Raw genomic sequence first — 23,731 nt, 5'->3', positions numbered from 1 at the left:
GTCAGGCGGAGACAACGCACATACTGTAGAAACTTTTTTTGTGTACGTCGTAAAATAGTGCAGCGGCTATAGCGGCCTCCCTGGGGCAGTGCGCTTCCTCCATCGTAAACGCTGTTCGTACAACTGTAGGCTCTTAATAACCCATAAAGCTAAATTACTCACTGAAACACAACTGTTTCCTTTGAAGTGCAGCCTCATCTCTCCTGGGCAATTCCTCCTCCTTGTGTAGACACGTTTCTTCTATCATCCGGTTGCACTTACTTTAATTCTTAGGTATTTAATAAGGTGAACTCTAGTTGGGAGCCAATTAATGTATTAGGGACTTGCATCTCAAGCAATTTACCAAATGGATGTTTTATGGGTTATTATACCTCCTTCCTAGGAAGAAGTGATTCCAAACTTAACCTAAAGTTTTATAAAGAAGATTGAACTCGCCAATGATTGTACTATGGGTGCCGGCAGCAGTTCACGGGGTCAGTGGCCTGGGGTAGGTAACATTTTAGGGGATCTGATGGGGAGTATATATTTCTTTAGAGGGTTTGTGGTCTTTATCTGTTTTGGGGTCTAGTCCATACTTACCAACTCTCCCAACGCGCCCAGCCGGGAGACATCCTGGACTTCCGGAACAGTCAGACCATGCCAAACCTTCCTGAAACTTGTGATTCTTGGTGGATTTTTTCATCCAGTGAGGCAGAAAACCACACATCTATAGACTGTGAGCAAGGCTGGGTCATGTGGCTTGGAAAGTTGCACTATAGAGCCATAATAGGGCACTTGGATGGTCTGTAAGCACCCGTTGCACCATCTAGAAGCTTCATATCCTACTCACATAGGGGTATTGCTCATTACAAGAGACAGCTGATACACGGCAACGAATATTTACTGCCATCAATCAGAGATCAAAAAAATGGTCCTATAAAAACAGTAACCCCAAAATATACTAATCTGAAAAATAAAATTCACCAACATGGACTGATGACTTCATCATTCTCTAAATGACGACTGATTGCGAGCCAGTATCCCATTACATGGAGGGTTGAAAAATTTATGGCGGAGGCTAGGGAAGAACAAATAATTTGCTTCAATGAAAAAACACACAGAAGCATATTTGCAAAATGGAAAATTGCCCCATGTCGTCCCAATCTGACGTCTGAACGGAAAATTCCTCTTCTCATGTTTGTCAAACATTGTTTTTCATCAAATAAAGTAATAAATTTGACCAGGTATTTGCATCTCGGCTTTGGGAAAATGGCCGCCGCGATCTCTAATGCGCACGCGCGGCATCCCGCGGCCATTTTCCTGAAGCCCCGTGCAGCAGAGCACTCGATCTGCGCACGCGCGGCCCCAGGAAGATGGCCGCCCCCACCGATGCAAGGGATTACAGCGCAGATCGCGCGCTGTGTCTTCACCACTACGCCACCAACGTAAAGCTGAGGAAGAACCAGCGATGTCACCACGCCCTCCCGACCTGACCAGCCTGATTGACAGGCGAAAACGGCGACTTTGGTAAGTTATTTCTCAGCATACATGGGGAATCGGGGTACACTACATACACTATAGGAACACACAGCGCAGGCCCTATTTAACAGTATTTATAGCTCAATCTCAAAAAACGGGGTGACAGGTTCCCTTTAAGGCTTTTAGGAAGTCGTTGATTTCTAGTGTTGCAACCCTATTGATCATTTACCATTCCTTCTCTATAATCAATATAAGGGTGCTGTTACCCCTCTAAGCTTTGGGGCCCATGATAATGACTCACCCTATTGCTACATTACTGCTACATGTGATGTGACTAAACTCCTAGCATTGTACTCTAATGACATGTCCTGGAAGGAGATTAGGAGAATAAAAGGAATAATAGAAGTTTACAGAATAGCAAATTCTGCGGCTTATGTCTAACAATAACGGCTTATGTCTAACAATAACGTATTCCCTCTGCTGACCAATATAATGTTGCACAAGGGCTATAAACCCCCCATATTGAATAACCTTAGGTCACAATTATTACCTATTGTATTGTGCAAGTGCCATAAAGATCTAGGAGGAATGGATTTATAGAAGGTTGGAGTCCACAATGGCTATATATTATGTTGACACAAGATACTACATTGTGTCCCTTAAAGAAAACCTGTCACTTGCCATAAATACATTTTTTTACATGGTGTAAATGCCGCTGTTCTCCTGAATCCGGCATTGTTTTTTTTTCTTTTCCGGTCCTCTCCAGTCCTGGGATATGGCCCTATCTTCTCTTTATTTAAACCAAGCCTTTTAAGTCAAGTGGGTGTGTTCAACTCTTCTTTGGGAGTGTCTTGAGAGCCACACCCTCTTGTCTAACAAGAATAGATTTATTTAAAAGGTATAGAGGACCATATCTCAGGAACGGAGACGCATGGGAACAAAAGAAAAACCATCGCTGGATTCAGTAGAACAGCTGCATTTCCACGAGGTAACAGAAAAGAACATATTTATAGTAAGTGACAGTGAAATTTTTTAAAAAGCCATTTTATGTTCTTTTCTTAGAAATACCATTTTTGAAATATTAATACAGTCCCAAAGTATGAAGCTGAAAAAGTAAGATGCCCTGATGACAATCCGCCATCAATGTTCACACATATTCAAGTCATTTAGGATGTAGATATTGACAGACACTTAACTTTCAGAGATTTGCACCATGCCCCCTTAACCTACCATGTGCCTCCTATAGTACTGGCAGAGGGTAGGGCCGGTGTGACTGCTCCCAGCTCTGCACCCATTCCAACCATAATTGCAACTGTCACAGAACATTCAGAAAAAGAGGAGACCTCTCAAAGGAGATGGCATACAGTGGGGCAAAAAAGTATTTAGTCAGTCAGCAATAGTGCAAGTTCCACCACTTAAAAAGATGAGAGGCGTCTGTAATTTACATCATAGGTAGACCTCAACTATGGGAGACAAACTGAGAAAAAAAAAATCCAGAAAATCATATTGTCTGTTTTTTTAACAATTTATTTGCATAATATGGTGGAAAATAAGTATTTGGTCAGAAACAAAATTTCATCTCAATACTTTGTAATATATCCTTTGTTGGCAATGACAGAGGTCAAACGTTTTCTGTAAGTCTTCACAAGGTTGCCACACACTGTTGTTGGTATGTTGGCCCATTCCTCCATGCAGATCTCCTCTAGAGCAGTGATGTTTTTGGCTTTTCGCTTGGCAACACGGACTTTCAACTCCCTCCAAAGGTTTTCTATAGGGTTGAGATCTGGAGACTGGCTAGGCCACTCCAGGACCTTGAAATGCTTCTTACGAAGCCACTCCTTCGTTGCCCTGGCGGTGTGCTTTGGATCATTGTCATGTTGAAAGACCCAGCCACGTTTCATCTTCAATGCCCTTGCTGATGGAAGGAGGTTTGCACTCAAAATCTCACGATACATGGCCTCATTCATTCTTTCATGTACCCGGATCAGTCGTCCTGGCCCCTTTGCAGAGAAACAGCCCCAAAGCATGATGTTTCCACCACCATGCTTTACAGTAGGTATGGTGTTTGATGGATGCAACTCAGTATTCTTTTTCCTCCAAACACGACAAGTTGTGTTTCTACCAAACAGTTCCAGTTTGGTTTCATCAGACCATAGGAAATTCTCCCAAAACTCCTCTGGATCATCCAAATGCCCTCTAGCAAACTTCAGACGGGCCCGGACATGTACTGGCTTAAGCAGTGGGACACGTCTGGCACTGCAGGATCTGAGTCCATGGTGGCGTAGTGTGTTACTTATGGTAGGCCTTGTTACATTGGTCCCAGCTCTCTGAAGTTCATTCACTAGGTCCCCCCGCGTGGTTCTGGGATTTTTGCTCACCGTTCTTGTGATCATTCTGACCCCACGGGGTGGGATTTTGCGTGGAGCCCCAGATCGAGGGAGATTATCAGTGGTCTTGTATGTCTTCCATTTTCTAATTATTGCTCCCACTGTTGATTTCTTCACTCCAAGCTGGTTGGCTATTGCAGATTCAGTCTTCCCAGCCTGGTTCAGGGCTACAATTTTGTTTCTGGTGTCCTTTGACAGCTCTTTGGTCTTCACCATAATGGAGTTTGGAGCCAGACTGTTTGAGGGTGTGCACAGGTGTCTTTTTATACTGATAAGTTTAAACAGATGCCATTACTACAGGTAATGAGTGGAGGAAAGAGGAGACTCTTAAAGAAGAAGTTACAGGTCTGTGAGAGCCAGAAATCTTGATTGTTTGTTTCTGACCAAATACTTATTTTCCACCATAATATGCAAATAAATTGGTAAAAAAACAGACAATGTGATTTTCTGGATTTTTTTTTCTCAGTTTGTCTCCCATAGTTGAGGTCTACCTATGATGTAAATTACAGACGCCTCTCATCTTTTTAAGTGGTGGAACGTGCACTATTGCTGACTGACTAAATACTTTTTTGCCCCACTGTATATCCTGGGGAGTTGCAAAAATGTATTGTGCATGACATGGGGACCACTCCCAAAAGTGGGCATTGTAGGGTGGACCAGGGCATTCCTGGCAGGGGCTGATGTTCCCGGAATGGGGATTGCGACAGGACTTAAAATATCCCCAGAAATGTTGGCAAATTTGCATTCAGCGAGCAGGAAAAAGGCATAGATACGTAAGGCCTACATAAAGGGGCCTGACTATTGGATAGCCTCCTCCAGGTTGGCTATTGTATGGCCTCCTCCTGGTAGACCATCACTCAAAGTTGGCGAACGTGCTCATCACAACACCTCTGGATCATTTTTACTAACATTTACAACCCAACATCTAGGACATTTAAGACTGGTGCCAAGGACCATCTGGAAACCACACAACATATGCCCACTTTGGGTGTGGTTTTGTTAAACCCCAAACCCCTTTTAGGGGACGATCCCAACAAAATAGGGACCATTAGAAGTATGTAGGTATACCCCCACCAACATGACGATACCACATCTGACAAACCACAAGGGCTCGTTTTCAGAATCTCAGTGGTGCAGTCTTAGGCTTTAGGCCAGTAACATCAGAAAAGAAAAAAAACAGTATTAAAAACATAGTTTTCATTGTACAATAAACGGTATAATGAAACCCCCAAGATAAACATCTAAAAAAAAAAAAAAATTCAACCACAAAATATTTTTATTTAAATTTATTCACAAATAATTACAATATAACAAAAATTAATTTAAATATTCACTTTTTTATTTTTTAATTAATCGGAAACATAACCTCAGCTATGAAGCCAAGAGAAGTCAGAGTTTTTTTTCTTGGGTGATTTTAGTATAATATTATTGAAGGAAATGCGGTGACTGAAGATCACGTGATTGCCCCCATAGCGAAAACACTCACACCAACATCCATTCACTTATCACTTTCATACGCAAAAAAAAGTGTAAAAATAACACTCTATACAGAACGTAAGGCAAGTAAAATATACATAAAAAGATTTTTTTAAAACTTTTTTCCCGTATCTACTCCAGAAATACGCAGTGAAATAAACGGACTTTCAGTTGTTTTCAAGGCACCGGTATATATTCAGTAGCAGTACGGCAGCAGACATTATTGCCACAGGGCTGAGAAGAGTACTAGGCCTCATGAACCAAAAGAACCGATGAGGTAAAAAGTCTTCTTGTTGTCCATAGCAACCAATCAATGACCGCCATTTTCCAGTGCAGTTAAGAAAATGAAAGTTAACTTTGGTTGCTATGAGCAACAAGACCTCTAGCAGTCCTGATATATGGGGCCTGTTGAAATGGTGGTCTCCAACCTAGGCCCTATAGCTGTTGCGAGGCTACAACTCTCAGCATCTCAGCAGAAGCTTAACAATGGGGTCTCCAGCGCAGGTTTCTATCTACTGGGTCCTCTTAGTCTCTGGGCGGCACCACACAAACGGTACCGAAGCCGACCAGCGGCAGCCAGACTTGAAGACCACCTGGGAGTCAGAAGCGGTAAGGGTGTGTGGACATTGTGGGGACAACATACTGTGTGAGGGGCTGTGGGGGCATCATACTGTGTGATGCCCCCACAGCCTCACATACTGTATGCAGGGGCATCATACTGTGTGTGGGGCAGTAGGGGCATCATACTGTGTGTGGGGCAGTGTGGGGGCAGCATACTGTATGTGGGGGCAGCATACTGTGTATGGAGGTCTGTGAGGGCATCATACTATTCTGGGACAGCATGCCATATGGGAGTCACTGTGGGGGTTCATGAAAGAGGTACCATACTGTGGGGGAACAATAATGGACCTTGATAGGAGAATATTTCTGTGTGGCCATACATAAAGGAATGGGTGTGTATAGTATGTGTCCTTAGTTAATAACTTTCAAATTTGGGAAGTAAGGAACACCTAATATGTGTATGTTTTTCGCTACCACTATGTAATAAAATGTATTTTATATAAATGAAACATATTTTATGGGTGGATTTTCTTACTATGTTTTGCAGATGTTTTACACATGTTTATTTTTTTACAGAACTGGTCTCCAAATAGACCATAAAAGATCTCTGGGGAACATATTTCTTTTATTGTTGATGGTTTCCCACTGTAACTGGGGCATCCATAGGAGCCCCAGTTACAGGGGTAAACTGCCCTCTGCTATGTCAGGTGTCACTGGTAGCGCGGATCTGGGTCTGCTAGGATCATGGACCTCCAGGTCCTAGAGATGCATCAGAAATGTCAATGCTTCTGTTCGCTACATAGCGCTTGCTGGGAGAAATGTAACTGGGGACAGAACGTGCTCCCGCTAGATTGCAGGAGCTAAAACCCTGCAACATAAATCACTATAAATTTACAGCACTTGGTTGTTATGTAGTTAATTTCGAGGCCTGGGTTCTGGATTCCTTTGAGGGCATTGTCTGCACATTGTATTCCTAGAAGCATTAGTGACCTCACTGTTAATCTCTAGGGGCACGTGTGGCTGCAGCCTATCTCTCTGTGGGCACGTGTGGCTGCAGCCTATCTCTCTGTGGGCACGTGTGGCTGCAGTCTATATCTCTGGGCACACGTGTGGCAGTACCCTATATCTCTGTGGGCACATGTGGCTGCAGCCTATATGAATGTGGGCACATGTGGTAGTAGCCTATATCTATATGGGCACAGTGGTGGCACCCTATATCTCTGTGGGCACATGTGGTAGTAGCCTATATCTATATGGGTACAGTGGTGGCACCCTATATCTCTGGGTGCACATGTGGAGGCACCCTATAATCTCTGGGTGCACATGGAGCGGCATCCTATATCTCTGGGTACACATGTGGCATCACCCTATATCTCTGTGGGCACATTTGGTGGCAAGGCATGTCTCTTGGGCACAGAAGTCTGATGATGCTCAATCGGCAGACCATGCTGGGAATTGTAGTTTTACAACAACTGGAGAGCCACAAGATGGAGAGCACTGCATTATACTATCCACTTAGAGTACCTGTAGAAGCAGCCATTTTGCCAGCATGAGCACTGAGTCTATCAATACACTAGGAGACTAGTGACATCATTGTGACCTGAGCACAAAATGGCCGCCTCCATGATGAACCTTCCGTAGGACTGTGCAAACAAAGCATTGAACTGCACGTGGTTACCTTATGTAACACCACGTTCACCTGTAATTGATGAGTTTGACCTTTCAATGAACTTTAGCCCCCTTTCCCATACATTAATTTCCAAAATGATGCTTTCCACCCACGATAGTGTCAGTGGTGTGACAAGTCTCCTCTTTAGTCACTATACTGGATGGTACATGAAGGCGGGGATGGGATTCCAGCTCGGGAGGCTGCAGAAATTGCACTTCACCACTGACTGTAGGGGGAAGAATTTGCCTAAAATAGAAGTTAAAAAAAATTACAATCAGTCTTAAGTGAGAATCGCAAGACATTTTAAACTCCACCCCCTTCTACTTGAGAATGCCCCTCCTCCAAACATTCTAGAGACACCCCTATGGTGCAAAGTTCACACAGTGACCCCACCAGCAGAATAGTGAGTGCAGCTCTGGAGTAAAATACAGGATGTAACTCGGGATAATTAATGTAATGTATGTACACAGTGACTGCACCAGCAGAATAGTGAGTGCACCTCTGGAGTATAATACAGGAGGTAACTCAGGATCAGTACTGTAATGTATGTACACAGTGACTGCACAAGCAGAATAGTGAGTGCAGCTCTGGAGTATAATACAGGATGTAACTCGGGATAAGTAATGTAATGTATGTACACAGTGACTGCACCAGCAGAATAGTGAGTGCAGCTCTGAAGTATAATAGAGGATGCAACTCAGGATCAGTAATGTAATGTATGTACACAGTGACTGCACCAGCAGAATAGTGAGTGCAGCTCTGGAGTATAATAAGGATGTAACTCAGGATCAGTACAGGATAAGTAATGTATGTACACAGTGACTGCACCAGCAGAATAGTGAGTGCAGCTCTGGAGTAAAATACAGGATGTAACTCGGGATAATTAATGTAATGTATGTACACAGTGACTGCACCAGCAGAATAGTGAGTGCAGCTCTGGAGTATAATACAGGAGGTAACTCAGGATCAGTACAGGATCAGTAATGTAATGTATGTACACAGTGACTGCACAAGCAGAATAGTGAGTGCAGCTCTGGAGTATAATACAGGATGTAACTCGGGATAAGTAATGTAATGTATGTACACAGTGACTGCACCAGCAGAATAGTGAGTGCAGCTCTGAAGTATAATAGAGGATGCAACTCAGGATCAGTAATGTAATGTATGTACACAGTGACTGCACCAGCAGAATAGTGAGTGCAGCTCTGGAGTATAATAAGGATGTAACTCAGGATCAGTACAGGATAAGTAATGTATGTACACAGTGACTGCACCAGCAGAATAGTGAGTGCAGCTCTGGGGTATAATACAGGATGTAACTCAGGATCAGTACAGGATAAGTAATGTATGTACACAGTGACTGCACCAGCAGAATAGTGAGTGCAGCTCTGGAGTATAATACAGGATGTAACTCAGGATCAGTACAGGATCAGTAATGTAATGTATGTACACAGTGACTGCACAAGCAGAATAGTGAGTGCAGCTCTGGAGTATAATACAGGATGTAACTCAGGATCAGTAATGTAATGTATGTACACAGTGACTGCGCCAGCAGAATAGTCAGTGCAGCTCTGGAGTATAATACAGGATGTAACTCAGGATCAGTACAGGATAAGTAATGTAATGTATGTACACAGTGACTGCCCCAGCAGAATAGTGAGTGCAGCTCTGGAGTATAATACAGGATGTAACTCAGGATCAGTACAGGATAAGTAATGTAATGTATGTACACAGTGACTACACCAACAGAATAGTGAGTGCAGCTCTGGAGTATAATACAGGATGTAACTCAGGATCAGTAATGTAATATATGTACACAGTGACTGTGCCAGCAGAATAGTCAGTGCAGCTCTGGAGTATAATAAGGATGTAACCCAGGATCAGTGCAGGATCAGTAATGTAATGTATGTACACAGTGACTGCACCAGCAGAATAGTGAGTGCAGCTCTGGAGTATAATACAGGAGGTAACTCAGGATCAGTACAGGATAAGTAATGTAATGTATGAACACAGTGACTGCACCAGCAGAAGAGTGAGTGTAGCTCTGGAGTATAATACAGGATGTAACTCAGGATCAGTACAGGATAAGTAATGTAATGTATGTACACAGTGACTGCACCAGCAGAATAGTGAGTGCAGCTCTGGAGTATAATACAGGATGTAACTCAGGATCAGTACAGGATAAGTAATGTAATGTATGTACACAGTGACTGCACCAGCAGAATAGTGAGTGCAGCTCTGGAGTATAATACAGGATGTAACTCAGGATCAGTAATGTAATGTATGTACACAGTGACTGCGCCAGCAGAATAGTCAGTGCAGCTCTGGAGTATAATACAGGATGTAACTCAGGATCAGTACAGGATAAGTAATGTAATGTATGTACACAGTGACTTCCCCAGCAGAATAGTGAGTGCAGCTCTGGAGTATAATACAGGATGTAACTCAGGATCAGTAATGTAATATATGTACACAGTGACTGTGCCAGCAGAATAGTCAGTGCAGCTCTGGAGTATAATAAGGATGTAACCCAGGATCAGTGCAGGATCAGTAATGTAATGTATGTACACAGTGACTGCACCAGCAGAATAGTGAGTGCAGCTCTGGAGTATAATACAGGATGTAACTCAGGATCAGTACAGGATAAGTAATGCAATGTATGTACACAGTGACTGCACCAGCAGAATAGTGAGTGCAGCTCTGGAGTATAATACAGGAGGTAACTCAGGATCAGTACAGGATAAGTAATGCAATGTATGTACACAGTGACTCCACCAGCAGAATAGTGAGTGCAGCTCTGGAGTGTAATACAGGATGTAATTTAGGATTGTTAGGACATATGTAAGGTATGTAGAAAGTCACTGGAATGGGTAGTTACCTGTCCATTATTTGCAGTGTGCCGGTTCTGTGCAGCGTATGCATCTTCGGCCCTCAGTGTGGAGTTTCCGCTGGCAGCAGGATGAGTGTTGGCAGTAGCTCTGGGAATGATTACATCATATGGAAGTTCTGTCTGTGGCAGAAAGAAAGAAGTAAAGCATGAGTCGTGTGATGGAGGCTTATCAGTTAATTACCTGAAAAATGGAAATTAAATGGCGCCATAAGATAGGGCCAGGAGGTGCACTGGCTCTCTATTATCCTACTTGGCTTGCAATATTTGCGAGATACAGATACATTTGAGTTGAATATTCATATTCTAACATGAACTTTGGGAAATACTTTCAGCTGTAAAAAAGAGGGAGCTATTGCAAGAATTTCTTACTATGCTACTCTTTTTTTTTTTTTTTAAAAGGTGGTAATTTCCCCCTTTACTTGAGGCATATAAACAAAGCAATACATGCTTGGAGAGGTCTGCAGTGGGCAGGGTATACTTGATGAAGGCAGCGCACACAACCCCTGCTTATGTACCACTTTCTTGGAAACCAGCCAACGAGAAGTCCAGAACGACTCGGGTTACAGCCCCTTTAATTGCGTAGTATGACTTTAAGAATCGGTGTCTGTTTTGGATGAGTACCCGGGATACTATGAATAGCTCCAGTGTAGCTGCTATCTGGGTGAAGGAGCTCCTGGGCAGCCGCAGGCTCACACTTGGCACTTACCGGATTTTTATTCATTAGTGCCATCTCCGTGGGCTGGTATACGCTGCTCCTGATCTGTCCATTGTACCCGCTGTATGGAGACACGGGCCGCTTGGCTGGCAACAGAAAAACACAGATAGGAGTTCAGCCTTGGTAAAAAAGCATATTCCAGTTAAATACTAGGACTTATAAGGAAAAAATATACGATTTTCTAGATTTGCTACTCTACTTGTGGCCCTATGACAACACTTCCTGTTTCTGTACTGTTGTAGTTCTACATTTTCATGACAGTAGTGAAGATTACATCCCGATTCAGCCTTCTTTTTTTTTTTTAGTACTGGTGAACTATAGGAAAAAAATGGTGTCCCTCTGGCAACCATGAGAGGCCAGGATGCTAGGGAAATCAAATGTAGTTTTATACAGATTTTAGTAATGTATTGTTTTACTAGTGCTCTAAAATGTGGAATTCTTATTCCTGGTCCAAGTTATGAGAAAAGCTTCTGTCTTTGTATCCCAACTACATCAGTTCTTGTTCGCTGTTCAGTGTTGTGATAGGGACAGTATACAGGTTAAAAAAATGGATTAAGGAATCTGACTGGTAGGTAAGATGGGCAGGATAATAAATATATTACTAATATTGCCCTAGATTACAGGCAGTTTTGTATTGTAAGTGTTGTCATTGGGACGCAAGCATAAACGTTTATCAAAAATACAATTTTTGACATAGCTTCCGTTAAAGACAGGTGCCAGATGTATAGCACAGCCGTCACCCACCATGTATGGAATGGTCTCAGCTCACTCCATATATAAGCACCCGATGTTTCCGTCACATGTCAGGAGGGGTTTGTCCTAACTTTATACAGGATAGGTGGTAACTTGAGGATCCTACAACTGAGACTCCCCCCCCCCCCCCCCCCAGAGATATCTGAGGGTCCTACAACGGAGGCCCCCGGTGATCCTAAGAACAGGACTCAGAAGTGCCCTCTCTGAATGGAGAGATGACCACTCAAGTGAGCCACCGCTCCATTCATTGTATATGTGACTGCAGGAGATAGATAATCGTTAGCTAGCTAATCATTGTACTTGGTTATCTCCAGAAGTCTCAGACTATTAATGGAGGCCATAGCTCTTTTAAAACAGGCCCTTGAGTGTCCCCTTGTTGGAGTAGATGGGGGTTCCAGTAGTACTTTTACACATACAGGATGACTGGACACACTGGTCCCCACAGTGGTGGAGGCTCCTTAGGTCCACAAGGTGGTAGAAGAATTTTAGGACCACAAAAGTCGTGGAGGCCCTTTAGATCCAACACGGTGGTGGAGGCACTTAAAAAGGGTTGTCGGGTGGAAATAAGGTAACACATGGCTGGAAGATACATGATAACTTACTGATTGGCGGGGGGGGGGGGTTTGACCACTGGGACCCATACGAACCTATGCTCCATTCAATCGCAGCATTTGGTAGCCCCATAGGGAATAGAGTGGAGTCGTACATACGCACTGCCACTCCATTCTAATGGGGATAAAAGTTGCCCGCTCTGCAGATCATTATGGGTCCCAGCAGTCTGGCCCCCACTTTCAACATGTTATCACCTATCCTGTGGATAGATGATAACTTGTTTTCACCAGACAACACCTTTAAGGTCCATGAGGTGAAGAGGATCCTTTACATCTACAAAGTGGTAAAGGTCCTTTAAGTCCACAAAATGGTGTAGGCCTTTTACAACCATAGGGTGGTAGAAGTACTTAAGTTTCACGAGTTGAGGAATCGGGTAAAGGTCCTTTAGGCCCACAAGATAGTGGAGACTTTCTAGGTCCACATGTTGAAGTAGGTCATTTAGGTTCACCACAGGGTAGAGGCTGGTTCCCTACTATTCTCTCTGGGTGCCCAGTAAAAAATGTTATGGAATGCAAATGGAGCATATGAGAAGATATGGAGAACCATTTAGCTCCCTCACAGACCTAGGAGGAGTGGTGTAACTAATCCTCTCGACCTCACATGACCTCTGAGGTGTAGATGAAATGTATACTATGGGAAATCAACCATTGGTGCTTACCGGACTGTGGTTCATCCATAGAGAATGCTTTATTTTCCACATACATGCTCTGGGAAGTTTGCTCCTTAAGGATAGTTTCGTAACCAACCCCTCTTGACGGGTAAACGTCTTCTTCAAAGGTCTGCTCTAAACTTGGCTTGGTCAACTGCGAGATCTCAGGGATGATATAGAGGAACAGAAAGGCCCATGCGTTTGATACCAGAGCAATGGCCAAGGTTGGATCATCCCAATAGATCGGGTTTCCGACGATAGCATTTCCGTAGACGTACATAACAATCCACACAATCCAAATGCAAGCAGATAGGAAAAGCGTGAGTATAATGAAGACCGCGTGCTTCTTCCAGTGACCATATCGTCCACACAAGGCTGGCCAGGCGGTTGCAAATCCAGCAACAATGAGGAACATGACATATATCAATGCCATGACAAAGTCCTGGTTTTCAATGGCGCATGGTTGTCCCACAGTACTGCTGGTCCGTACGATGGTGATAATCAGCCACTCCGTGTTGATAATCACCTCTACTAGTGATAGGGCAACAGCTATGCCAAAAATCCACCAACCATTTGGCCCAGTGTTTTTCCTGACTAAGTAGTTGAGATTCCCTGCATGAACCCACAAGCAGGAGAAGCAGATAGCAAAGAAGAGACCAAAGAGGAACCTTCGAGATGCACAAGTTGAAAAGTCTTTCTTGACCACCATGTCGAACACAAGACAAAAAAGTCCAATTGTGCCAAGAAGGAAAAACACTTGAGTTCCCACCATGCTCTTCTTCCTCTTGTCCTGAATGAATGGGGTGCTAGCTACTAAGACAACGGAAAGGATGAAGGAAGACACAATGCCCGCACTTGTTATGGCTTGTAGAACAATACCCCATGCTACTGACAGGTCACATAAGTTATAGTAGAGCGAGTTCAATCCTTCTCCACAGCCCGTAGGTACGGTTGTTTGAGCCTTGGCCGTATTAAAGAAGAAGGACAAAAGCCATGTAGATGCCAAGATGGTCCGGAAACTGAAGAGGAAGGCCATTTTCTAAAAAGAAACAAAAAGTGAAAAGAAGAAATAAATCTCAAAATACATACATATTTTGTTAGAAAATGTTCCAAAAACAGTGCCACACCTGACTATAGGTTGTGACTGGTATTGCAGTTTACCACTATTTATTTCTATGTAGATGAAGTGCAATACTAGATAGAACCTGTAGTCAGATGTGGCGCTGTTTTGGAAATAAAGTAGTCATATCTTTTCAATTATTGACAACCCATTTGATTATTTAGACTGGAGTTTCACCTTCAAAGACTATTTCTAGAAAATGTCGAAAATAGCGATTCTGTAAAACGATGGTGTACTCAGGACCACTCCCTCTATCTAATGGGAACCTGACAGTATATGGGTCATGCCCTGGTTGTGGGGACACAATAACAAAAGCTACTGCTGGCAGCTATAAAATTTTATGGGGTGACTTATTGCATCACTAACACCTGTAAACCCTAGTGCATCTTAGAACAGAATGCTGAGCATAGTAGTCCCCCATGAGACAGCAATCACAAAATTCAGTGGAGCTGACGGTAACAGATGACTTATGTTTCCATCAAGATAACAAACTGTTCACACTACATCCACCATATCACAAGCCGATGATTGCCAACATATTGTTCTCCATCTGGCAGTCACGCTTCGCTCATGTAAAAAAAGTAACCCTTTAAGAGCTTTTCAATGGTTGTCTTCAGGGTACGACAAGACATATCTGTGGCCGAGGCAGCCTGCAACACATGACTGCACATTACTGAGGTTGGTCAACAAAGCTGTAACTAAGAACATACACAGTAACCAGCAAGTTAGTAAAGAAGTACACAAAGCGTGGATATCAATGGGTTCAATTGAGCCAACAGCTCCTGCAGAATGGAGACCAGGTGCTTTGCCTGATAAGGAGAGCCTGATAAGGAAATTTTTAAAAGATTTGTTTAAGGTGGACAATTCCTTTAAGTCATGCTAGTAATATAGGTGGGGCAGTAACACCATTTGGATAGTTTGATTTGTTATTTGAATTTTCCACCCTTTAGATTAAAACTACCCAAAGCCCGTGGTACATAAATAAGCACCCAATACTCACTTAGAGATGTGAAACCCACTTATTAAGGAGGGTGATGTTTTGCACGTTCACTATCATAATGGTTTCTCAGGGTGTCCTCTGGGGGTCTATGGGTCTCCATTAAGTTCCTTGCACTCCTGCAACATGTCAAAATCTGTAAGCCTGAGTGCTGAAGGATTCTTTGGCATCAGGCTATAGGGTTTTCTGCCTCAAAGGGTTGGAGAAATAGTTATCCTGAAGGTCATCAAAGGTCTTACAAAATTTCAAACATTATCATTGCAAGTTTATGCCCCACATAGGACCGACCAGGAAATGTCCACTTTATTTTGGGACTTGTTTATAGAAACTATACCCTCTTTCGAGCTTTGGACTGGTCAACCCAAAATTCGGCAAGTGCCAGCCACTTGTTTCTGACTCGCCGATGCTCCTTCCTCTTCTTCCCTGGTATTGAACTCCATCTACATTTGAGTATTTTCTTAGTAGAGCTTCCCTTTTAGACTCCTATACAATCGCCAAAACAATAATTATGGGAATTTTGTGGAGAGAGTTGCTGAGTGTTTTCCTGCGTATTTCAGGAAGCAGCAATAGGGGTCATGTAATGCAAGAGGTCGTCTGCGGAATGTGCAAGGAAGCACCACTCCGGAGAAAGGGAAAAGAGAAGACGTAACAGCTTCCCGGAATAAAGGAGCATGGGAAATTCAAGGCATTGTCACCTCCAACAAATTCTGTGCGAGGAACTGTGAGCCATACACAGACTTTATTCTGTGCCAGCTATAAACACACAGCCACGATGACATCACACACCACCCACAATTATGTCATATGGGTGGTCACTATTGTGTTTGGGCATCTGCATATCTAGCTTTGCGCTTACAGGCCCCATTTATCACAGAATTCAATTCGTTTGCTACTACTTTCTGGCTAAATTTTTTTTGTGGCATTCCCCTTTAAGCCCCGCCCCAATTTGACATATTTTTATTATTTATGCTATTTACAAACACCTAATCATTTTGTTATACAATCTTGTTACATTACAAGTAGAATGAAAGCACAAAAATAAAAATATTAGCATAAATCAAGCAGATGCCTCCTGGAAGAGTATGACATCAGGGCAAAATTTAAAGGAAAAGTGGCTCCTGAGAACCCATTATGTATCAGACGTTCAGGTAGCGGCAGCTAGGCAAACGTCTAACGATCAGGCATTTGTCAAAGTCGTGGTTACTGCAACCTATTACCCAGGAGGCAGATTTTAACACAGGTGATACTTTTAGATGATCACAACTCCACCCATCTTCTATTTGCACCTGCCTCAATTGTCTAATGCCCCATAGAACTGCGCCGCCGGTGGCATAGCTGCCATTCTGGCCTTGCCCTGTGCTCTAACCATATGTGCAAAGATTCAGAATGAGACAAAACAGTACGCAATAAGGTTTTATTTCCTTTTTAAGTCTACATACAGTGTATTGTTTGATATGACCTGTCACTTTTCATAAAAATGTTAATTTTGTATGCGGTGTAAATGTCTCTGTTCTCCTGAATCCGGCGATGTTTTTCTTTTGTTCCTACTCCTCTCAGTTCCTGAGATATGAACTCCTCTAATCTAGTGGGGTTTTATTTTCATAGCCAAGTGGGTATGGTGATCAACTGTTTATGGGCGTCATCTTGAGGACCACACCTAGTTGGCTTCAATCTCTACCTAGATTTACATAAAAGGAAGAAAGGGTCATATCTCAGGAATGCAGAGGAGCAGGAACAAACCAAAAACATCACCGGATTCAGTAGATCAAGGGCATTTATGACTGGTTAAAAAAACATATTTATGGCAAGTGACAGGTTCTCCTTAAAGGGGAAATGCAGCTTTAAAAAAAGGGAAGGGCAACTTTACAGCCTTGGCCATAGAGTAATTTTTCATACATATATTCCAAACTATGCCCCAGTGTTTGTGAACACTTCTCCACCAACATCCAAACAGTACGGTTCATCAGATTAATTTTTTTTTATGAAGAGACTGTGAATTAAACCTTTGTGATCATTGAATTTGTTCTGATGGGGTATGAGACTGACATTGGCAAATGGAAAGTACATTAGAAGCTGATGTCCTGTGGACACCGTGATTGAGCTCTAGCGCTTGTACCCAGTAGATACCAGCTGCCATCTCACCAGTCACATCAAAAACTGGCTTTAGCTAGCACTTAGTGGTCGCCCATTGCTTACTGCTAGTCTTGACCCAGAGACTACATGTATGTAACCAGGTTCTGAGATTACTGGGAGGCTGCACTACTGAGAGATGTTGCCTTCTGGCTTCACACATTTCCAGTGTGGTTATAGAGACTGGATGGATCCAAATCCACATCTACATGCATGTTCACCCATATTTGATAACAATTCTAACACCCAGCTTTTGTAAATGTCAATCGATTAAAACCAGGTTAGATGTAGATATTGATGTATATGGTGACTCCATGAAGAAGTCGGAGTCACCATATACACCAATATCTACATCTAATCTTTATGTTTGGTGCACTGTTCACAAAAGATGTAGATATTGATGTGGTTGGTGACCCAATGAGTCTAGAAAACTGGGATAACACCTTCTAAATAAGTTTTAATGGACGCTAATATGGTGGTCACCAAGGCTTTCTTGGAAACATATCAATCCTCATACATGTCAGTTGCACTATTCAAGACACGTTAGATATTGAGAGAGATGGGGACTATGAGAAATCTAGAAAACTGGGGTAACAACCCTTGGCAAGAGTTATAATTCTAATAGTGGCCACCCAAGCTTTTCAAGAGTATAAATGTTTGTGGCTTCATTGAAGTCTGGCAGGATGTAACTATTGGTGGAGTTGGTGAATACTTGAGAAGTGTAGAATTTCCTGGTGACAACGACTACATGAGTTTTATTGACAGCTGTACTTATTGTCTTCCCTAGAAATAGATCAATATTCCCACATATACTCAAATGTGGCAATATTCAAGCCAGGTAGGATGTAGATATTGACGGTAATGGTGAATCTTTAAAGGGACACTGTCACCTGAATTTGGAGGGAACAATCTTCAGCCATGGAGGCGGGGTTTTTGGGTTTTTGATTCACCCTTTCCTTACCCGCTGGCTGCATGCTGGCTGCAATATTGGATTGAAGTTCATTCTCTGTCCTCCGTAGTACACGCCTGCACAGTCTGCAATCTTGCCTTGTGCAGGCGTGTACTACGGAGGACAGAGAATGAACTTCAATCCAATATTGCAGCCAGCATGCAGCCAGCGGGTAAGGAAAGGGTGAATCAAAAACCCCGCCTCCATGGCTGAAGATTGTTCCCTCCAAATTCAGGTGACAGTGTCCCTTTAAGAAGTCAAAGAAAAAAATGAATTAACAACCTTCATAAAAGTTGTAATGGCTGCTACACTGATTGACACCAACTTTACCATCAATGTTCATGTGTATACGACTATATTTAAGACAGGGAGAATGTACCGGTAGATATTGACGTAGATGGTGAATCCTTGAGAAGTCTGGATAATTGGGGGAACAACCACTACAAGTGTTGTAATATCAGCTTTACTAATTTGCAGATTTCACAGAAATAGAGCAATGTTTTATAAATAAATAAATGTATATAGGACTATGAAAGACCGGGATGATGTAGATGGTGAATCATTGAGTCTAGATAAATGGGGGAACAACCACAAAAGTTGTAATAGTAATTTTACCAATTTGCATCCAGATTTTACGGAAACAGATCAATGTTTTACATATAAAAAAAATGTATATAGTACTGTTGATACCGTATGGAGTTGTTTGTTTTCATGTAACTAAACAATTCTATGTCAGGAGTTACTATGCCGTATGGTGTGTTCGTTTGAACCTGTTGATATGTTTGTTTTAATTGTGTATTGTATTATAAAACAATACAAATTTTGAATAAGAAAAAAAAATGTATATAGGACTATGAAAGACAGGGAAGATGTAGATATTCATGGAGATGGCGATTCCTGCATAAATACCACTACAAGTGGCTGCTATGCAGAAAGGTACCAAACTTTCCTAAAATTCAAGTCAGATAGAATGTAAACAGTGACCTTTAAAAGGAAGCCATAAAAGATCAGCTGGAACCAGTCATAACTGAGGTGCTTCCATTAAGTGGGAAAAACAAACAGGTTTAACTTGCTGACAACCAGTAATTAGTATTGGTGCAAACCATAGAAACCAGGAAGGATGTGACAGTAAAGTAAAGTCCCTGTGCGCCATCGTTTATCTAATTAGTGCACAAAGGAAGATTTACATACAATTGTGAGGATGATACTGCTCTGATCATCACCTTTTATCCATATTAAATCCCCCAGGGGTCCAATTTACACCAATCATTCTATTCCACATCCCCTGCAATGGAGAGAAGAGCCCCCAGATACATCAGATCATCTAAAGATCCAACAACATCAATCAATGGCTTCCACCATCTAAGGGCCTTCACCACCCTCCTCAAGATGTGTCGCAGCAGCTACAAGTGTCTGATACGGAAAAACAAAGAGAGAATACAGATTCACAGGTATCAGACTACACAGGTTTTGTTTTTGTAGTCTGTAACCATGGAAACACAAATCTACACAGGAGTTGCAACACAAAAATGGCAGTTGATTTTTTAAGTGCTTTTTTTGTTTGGGAATCATTGGAACAATAATAATAATAATAATAATAATAATAATTTTTATTTATATAGCGCCAACATATTCTGCAGCACTTTACAATTAGCGGTGACATGTACAGACAATAAATTTAGTACAAGTTAAGACAATTAAACAGTGACATTAGGGGTGAGGTCCCTGCTCGCAAGCTTACAATCTACAAGGAAATGGGGGGGACACAATAGGTTAAAAGTGCTTGTTATTCAGGTCTGGCAATTATAATAAATAGGGATTTTCATATAAAGCTGCATGATCCGGTCATCAGCCCGTGTGTTTAAGTGCAATAGTCAAGTATCAAGTGCAGTTATCGTGTGCATGGAGGGTGTGGAGTCAGATGAATAGTAGGGTGCAGATTCAGAGTAATATTTGGAAGGAGGGAACAGGACAAAGTTAGTTTACTGAGTAGTTGATGTGGTAGGCTTGTTTGAAGAGATGGGTTTTTAAAGCGCGCTTGAATAGGTCGGGGCTAGGTATCAGTCTGATCGTCTGGGGAAGTGCATTCCAGAGAGCTGGCGCAGCACGAGAGAAGTCTTGGAGATGGAGATGCGAGGTTCGGATTACGGGGGATGTTAGTCTTAGGTCATTTGTAGAACGGAGGGCACGTGTAGGGCGATAGACGGAGATGAATGAGGAGATATAAGGCGGTGCAGAACTGTGGAGAGCTTTGTGGGTGAGAGAGATGAGTTTATACTAGACCCTGTAGCGAATCGGTAGCCAGTGTAATGACTGGAACAATAAAAATAACATTGGCACAGATGGAAAAATAATGTTTTTTTAATCTGCCATCTGATAACATTTTATGTTTAGGATCGAATAAACTTTGTAAAGGCGATCTGATAATCCAGAATGTTTGATAGACTGGCAAGGTCTCACAACGCTGGCTAACACCCACGTATGAAGTCACTCAAGCACAAACCAACTTGCATACGTACAGCTGGTGCCCGGGGCCATGTTCAGACTAGTAGGACGCGCACAGGTCGATGGGGTGGGGACTGTTGACTATAAACAACATAACCAAAAACATAACCAAGGATCAAGTGAATTTAGAGGTTGCTGGGGGTTTTTTTAACCTAGAAAGTCAAATATGGATTAAAAAAAAATTCTTTTTTTTTTTTTTTGCGGAACGTAAATATAATCTGAAAAGAAAAAAAAATGACCACATTTGGTATCGCTGCGTGCACCACTGTCCAAACTAACGAAATATCATTGGATTTATTCCATACAGTGGGTGTCAACACCGAATAAAGGACATTACATGGCAGAATCACTGGTTTTTGGTCAGTTCACCTCCCAAAAAAAGAGATCAGTTTGGACTCTGTAATAATGATGATAAAAACTGCAGCAAAAAAAAAACACGCATAAAAAAATGAAAAAAAAAAAGTTATAGGTCTTGGAAGACGAGGAGGAAAAATCAAAAGCATAGTGGGACTTTTTCATCCCAGGGTCCGTATAGACCAGGAGTCGCCCTGTTTGTAATACACATGTATCAGTGGGACTAGAGGGGCTCCTCCGCCCGCCCGCCCTCCTCCTAGGTGTAGGTCCTGCCTTATTCTTGCTCCACATTCGGGCTAAATACGTATTCCACCTCTGTGGAAAATTCTCCACTGGTAGCGGACCTCGCGTGCTTGTATAGGGGTCTGCTGGGAATATGGGATGTGCACCAAACACTATAGCTCTGTGCTTCCCAAAACATTACAGTTACATACCAAACCTACCTACTTAACCCCTTCCCAGCCACACAGCCAACTATACTGCCCTCTTATCCCATTTATTAATACGGTATATTACCGGCTTAACCCCTTCCCCTCCACACATCCGATTATGTTGCCTGCTTACCCCCCATGAGTATACTGCCTGCTTAACCCTTTCCCTGCCACACATCCGACTACATTGCCTGTTTATCCCCACATATGAATATACTGCCTGCTTAACCCCTTCCCCTCCACACATCCGACTATATTACCTGCTTATCCCCGTATACGAATATACGGCCTGCTTAACTCCTTCCCCGCCACACAATACTGCCTGCCCAAATGATTCCCTCTAAGTGCACCTCTGCCGCCTGCTTTACCCTCTTTTCTACAAATCCCTTTTATTCATTACTGAAAATAATTTTTATTTTTTTTTATCCGTCACCCCTAAAACAAAAAAAATAAAAAACGTATATTCAACTCTGAGTCAAAACACAATGTTTAGGGTGAAGGGGCAAAAAAAAAAAAAAAAATAGTATAATTAAAAAACGTTCCGCACCCTGGTAATCCGCCATCTGTTACACTCTGGCATCATGTGCAAGACCTCCGCTGGCGGTCAGTGAATGGGAACACTATGGTTTACATCCAGACATCACATAAGGGAGATTAGTATACAGAAAAGAGGATTGCGGAGGCCGGAGACACTATAAAAGGTGCCTGTTTTCAACAATTTTCTAACACGCTGTCAGCAAGCAGAAGTTTTGAAAGAAACAACCAATTGTATAAAGCAGCAGAACTTCTTATTACAGATCCAGCAAACTCTACCTAAATCTGCGTACACAAATCGCAGGTGGGGGAGCTTTTTATTTTTTATTTTTTGCAGCTTTCGAGGCAGAAAAAAAAAACACGTAATTTTTAAAATGATTTCTGCCATTGTTGAAGGTGAAGCCGACGTCCACCATTACTTTGGGGGGGACAGGCAAAAATAAACCTTTTCCTGAACAATTACAAATGCGATGCATACATAACCCTTTCTTTTCCAATGCATACCCAGTAATGCATGCTTTCCCCTCCTTTATAAGGGTCCTGCATGCGGGCAAAAACAGGTATGATTAACCTATTGGTTCCCACTGGATGAGACTTGCATAATATGTATGTAGAGTCATTGCTTTTGCAATAATGCTTGCCTAGCCTATTCTTCATAATGGTCCAGCAAGCAGAGTTACAATGCACCACAGGCAAAAAAAAAATGCTCATTTCCCTCAGTCCATAGTAATCCATAGGAGAGGGGTAATGATAGCAGACATTGCCCTTACCTGTCACTCTTGGGGGAGATCTCCTGCAGGTGTGGAGCAGAGCACAAGGAGGACTTTCTTCCAGAGTCAGGAGGGAGCAGAGCAGTCCTCTGCTGGGCACACACAGGGCTTCTGCTGCCTGCAGCTGCAGGACTGCTGTCTAATCTGCCAGTTCCTCTCACTTCTCCACTCCTCCTTCTCCTGAGGTTGCACAAGCTTCCTGACATCAGAGTGACATCATGATGACTCCCCTCAGGACCTTCCAGGTACACAGCCTCTCCTTCCTCCCTACCATTAACCCCACATAGTGGAAGGCCAGCAGCACACACCCATGACAAGTTTCAGAAGGTTTTAACCCTTTGCTCTAACTTTTCTTCTATAAAGGTTACAAAGATAGTATTTGTTAGCTGTTTCCTTATTAGAACATTTTAACAATTTTGGGGGCTTAGAGACCCTGAATAAGTATTTGAATATGAAAACATTTATTATACATTATAGGCAACCCCTTTAAATACCTTTAAGACATAGAAGTAGGCTATATTATAACTTAAGTATAACCTCTGGGACCCCACTAATTCCTATATTGAAGGGGACCAAGAGCTATTGTAGTAACCACTACTCACTGTGGCCCCTCTGTTCTAGGGATTGATCGGGTCCCAGATTTGCAATATATTACTAAGATGTCAACCTACACTGGTATCAATTTTTTCCCCCATGACAAACATGCAAGGCATGACAACTAGATACTTCAATTCTCCAGAAAGAATCCCAGGAGTCCACTCCTCACCAGAG

At 42.5% G+C, this 23,731-nt stretch overlaps 1 protein-coding gene across 1 annotated transcript; it reads right to left on the bottom strand.

The window, feature by feature from the left end:
• Positions 1 to 5,116: 5,116 nt before the first annotated feature.
• GPRC5C (G protein-coupled receptor class C group 5 member C) lies at positions 5,117 to 23,140 on the bottom strand. The gene is made up of 5 exons (XM_069750739.1): positions 22,961 to 23,140; positions 13,180 to 14,209; positions 11,148 to 11,242; positions 10,430 to 10,561; positions 5,117 to 7,797 (listed from the first exon to the last, which is right to left on the bottom strand). Exons 2-5 carry the CDS (start codon positions 14,204 to 14,206, stop codon positions 7,768 to 7,770), a joined length of 1,284 nt encoding a protein of 427 aa, XP_069606840.1. The 5' UTR covers positions 14,207 to 14,209; positions 22,961 to 23,140; the 3' UTR covers positions 5,117 to 7,767.
• Positions 23,141 to 23,731: the final 591 nt, after the last annotated feature.

Source organism: Ranitomeya imitator, chromosome 2, assembly GCF_032444005.1.
Source record: "Ranitomeya imitator isolate aRanImi1 chromosome 2, aRanImi1.pri, whole genome shotgun sequence".
Lineage (NCBI taxonomy): Eukaryota > Metazoa > Chordata > Amphibia > Anura > Dendrobatidae > Ranitomeya > Ranitomeya imitator.
The sequence above is the reverse complement of the archived record's forward strand: the minus strand, read 5'-3'. Positions and strand labels throughout refer to the sequence as shown.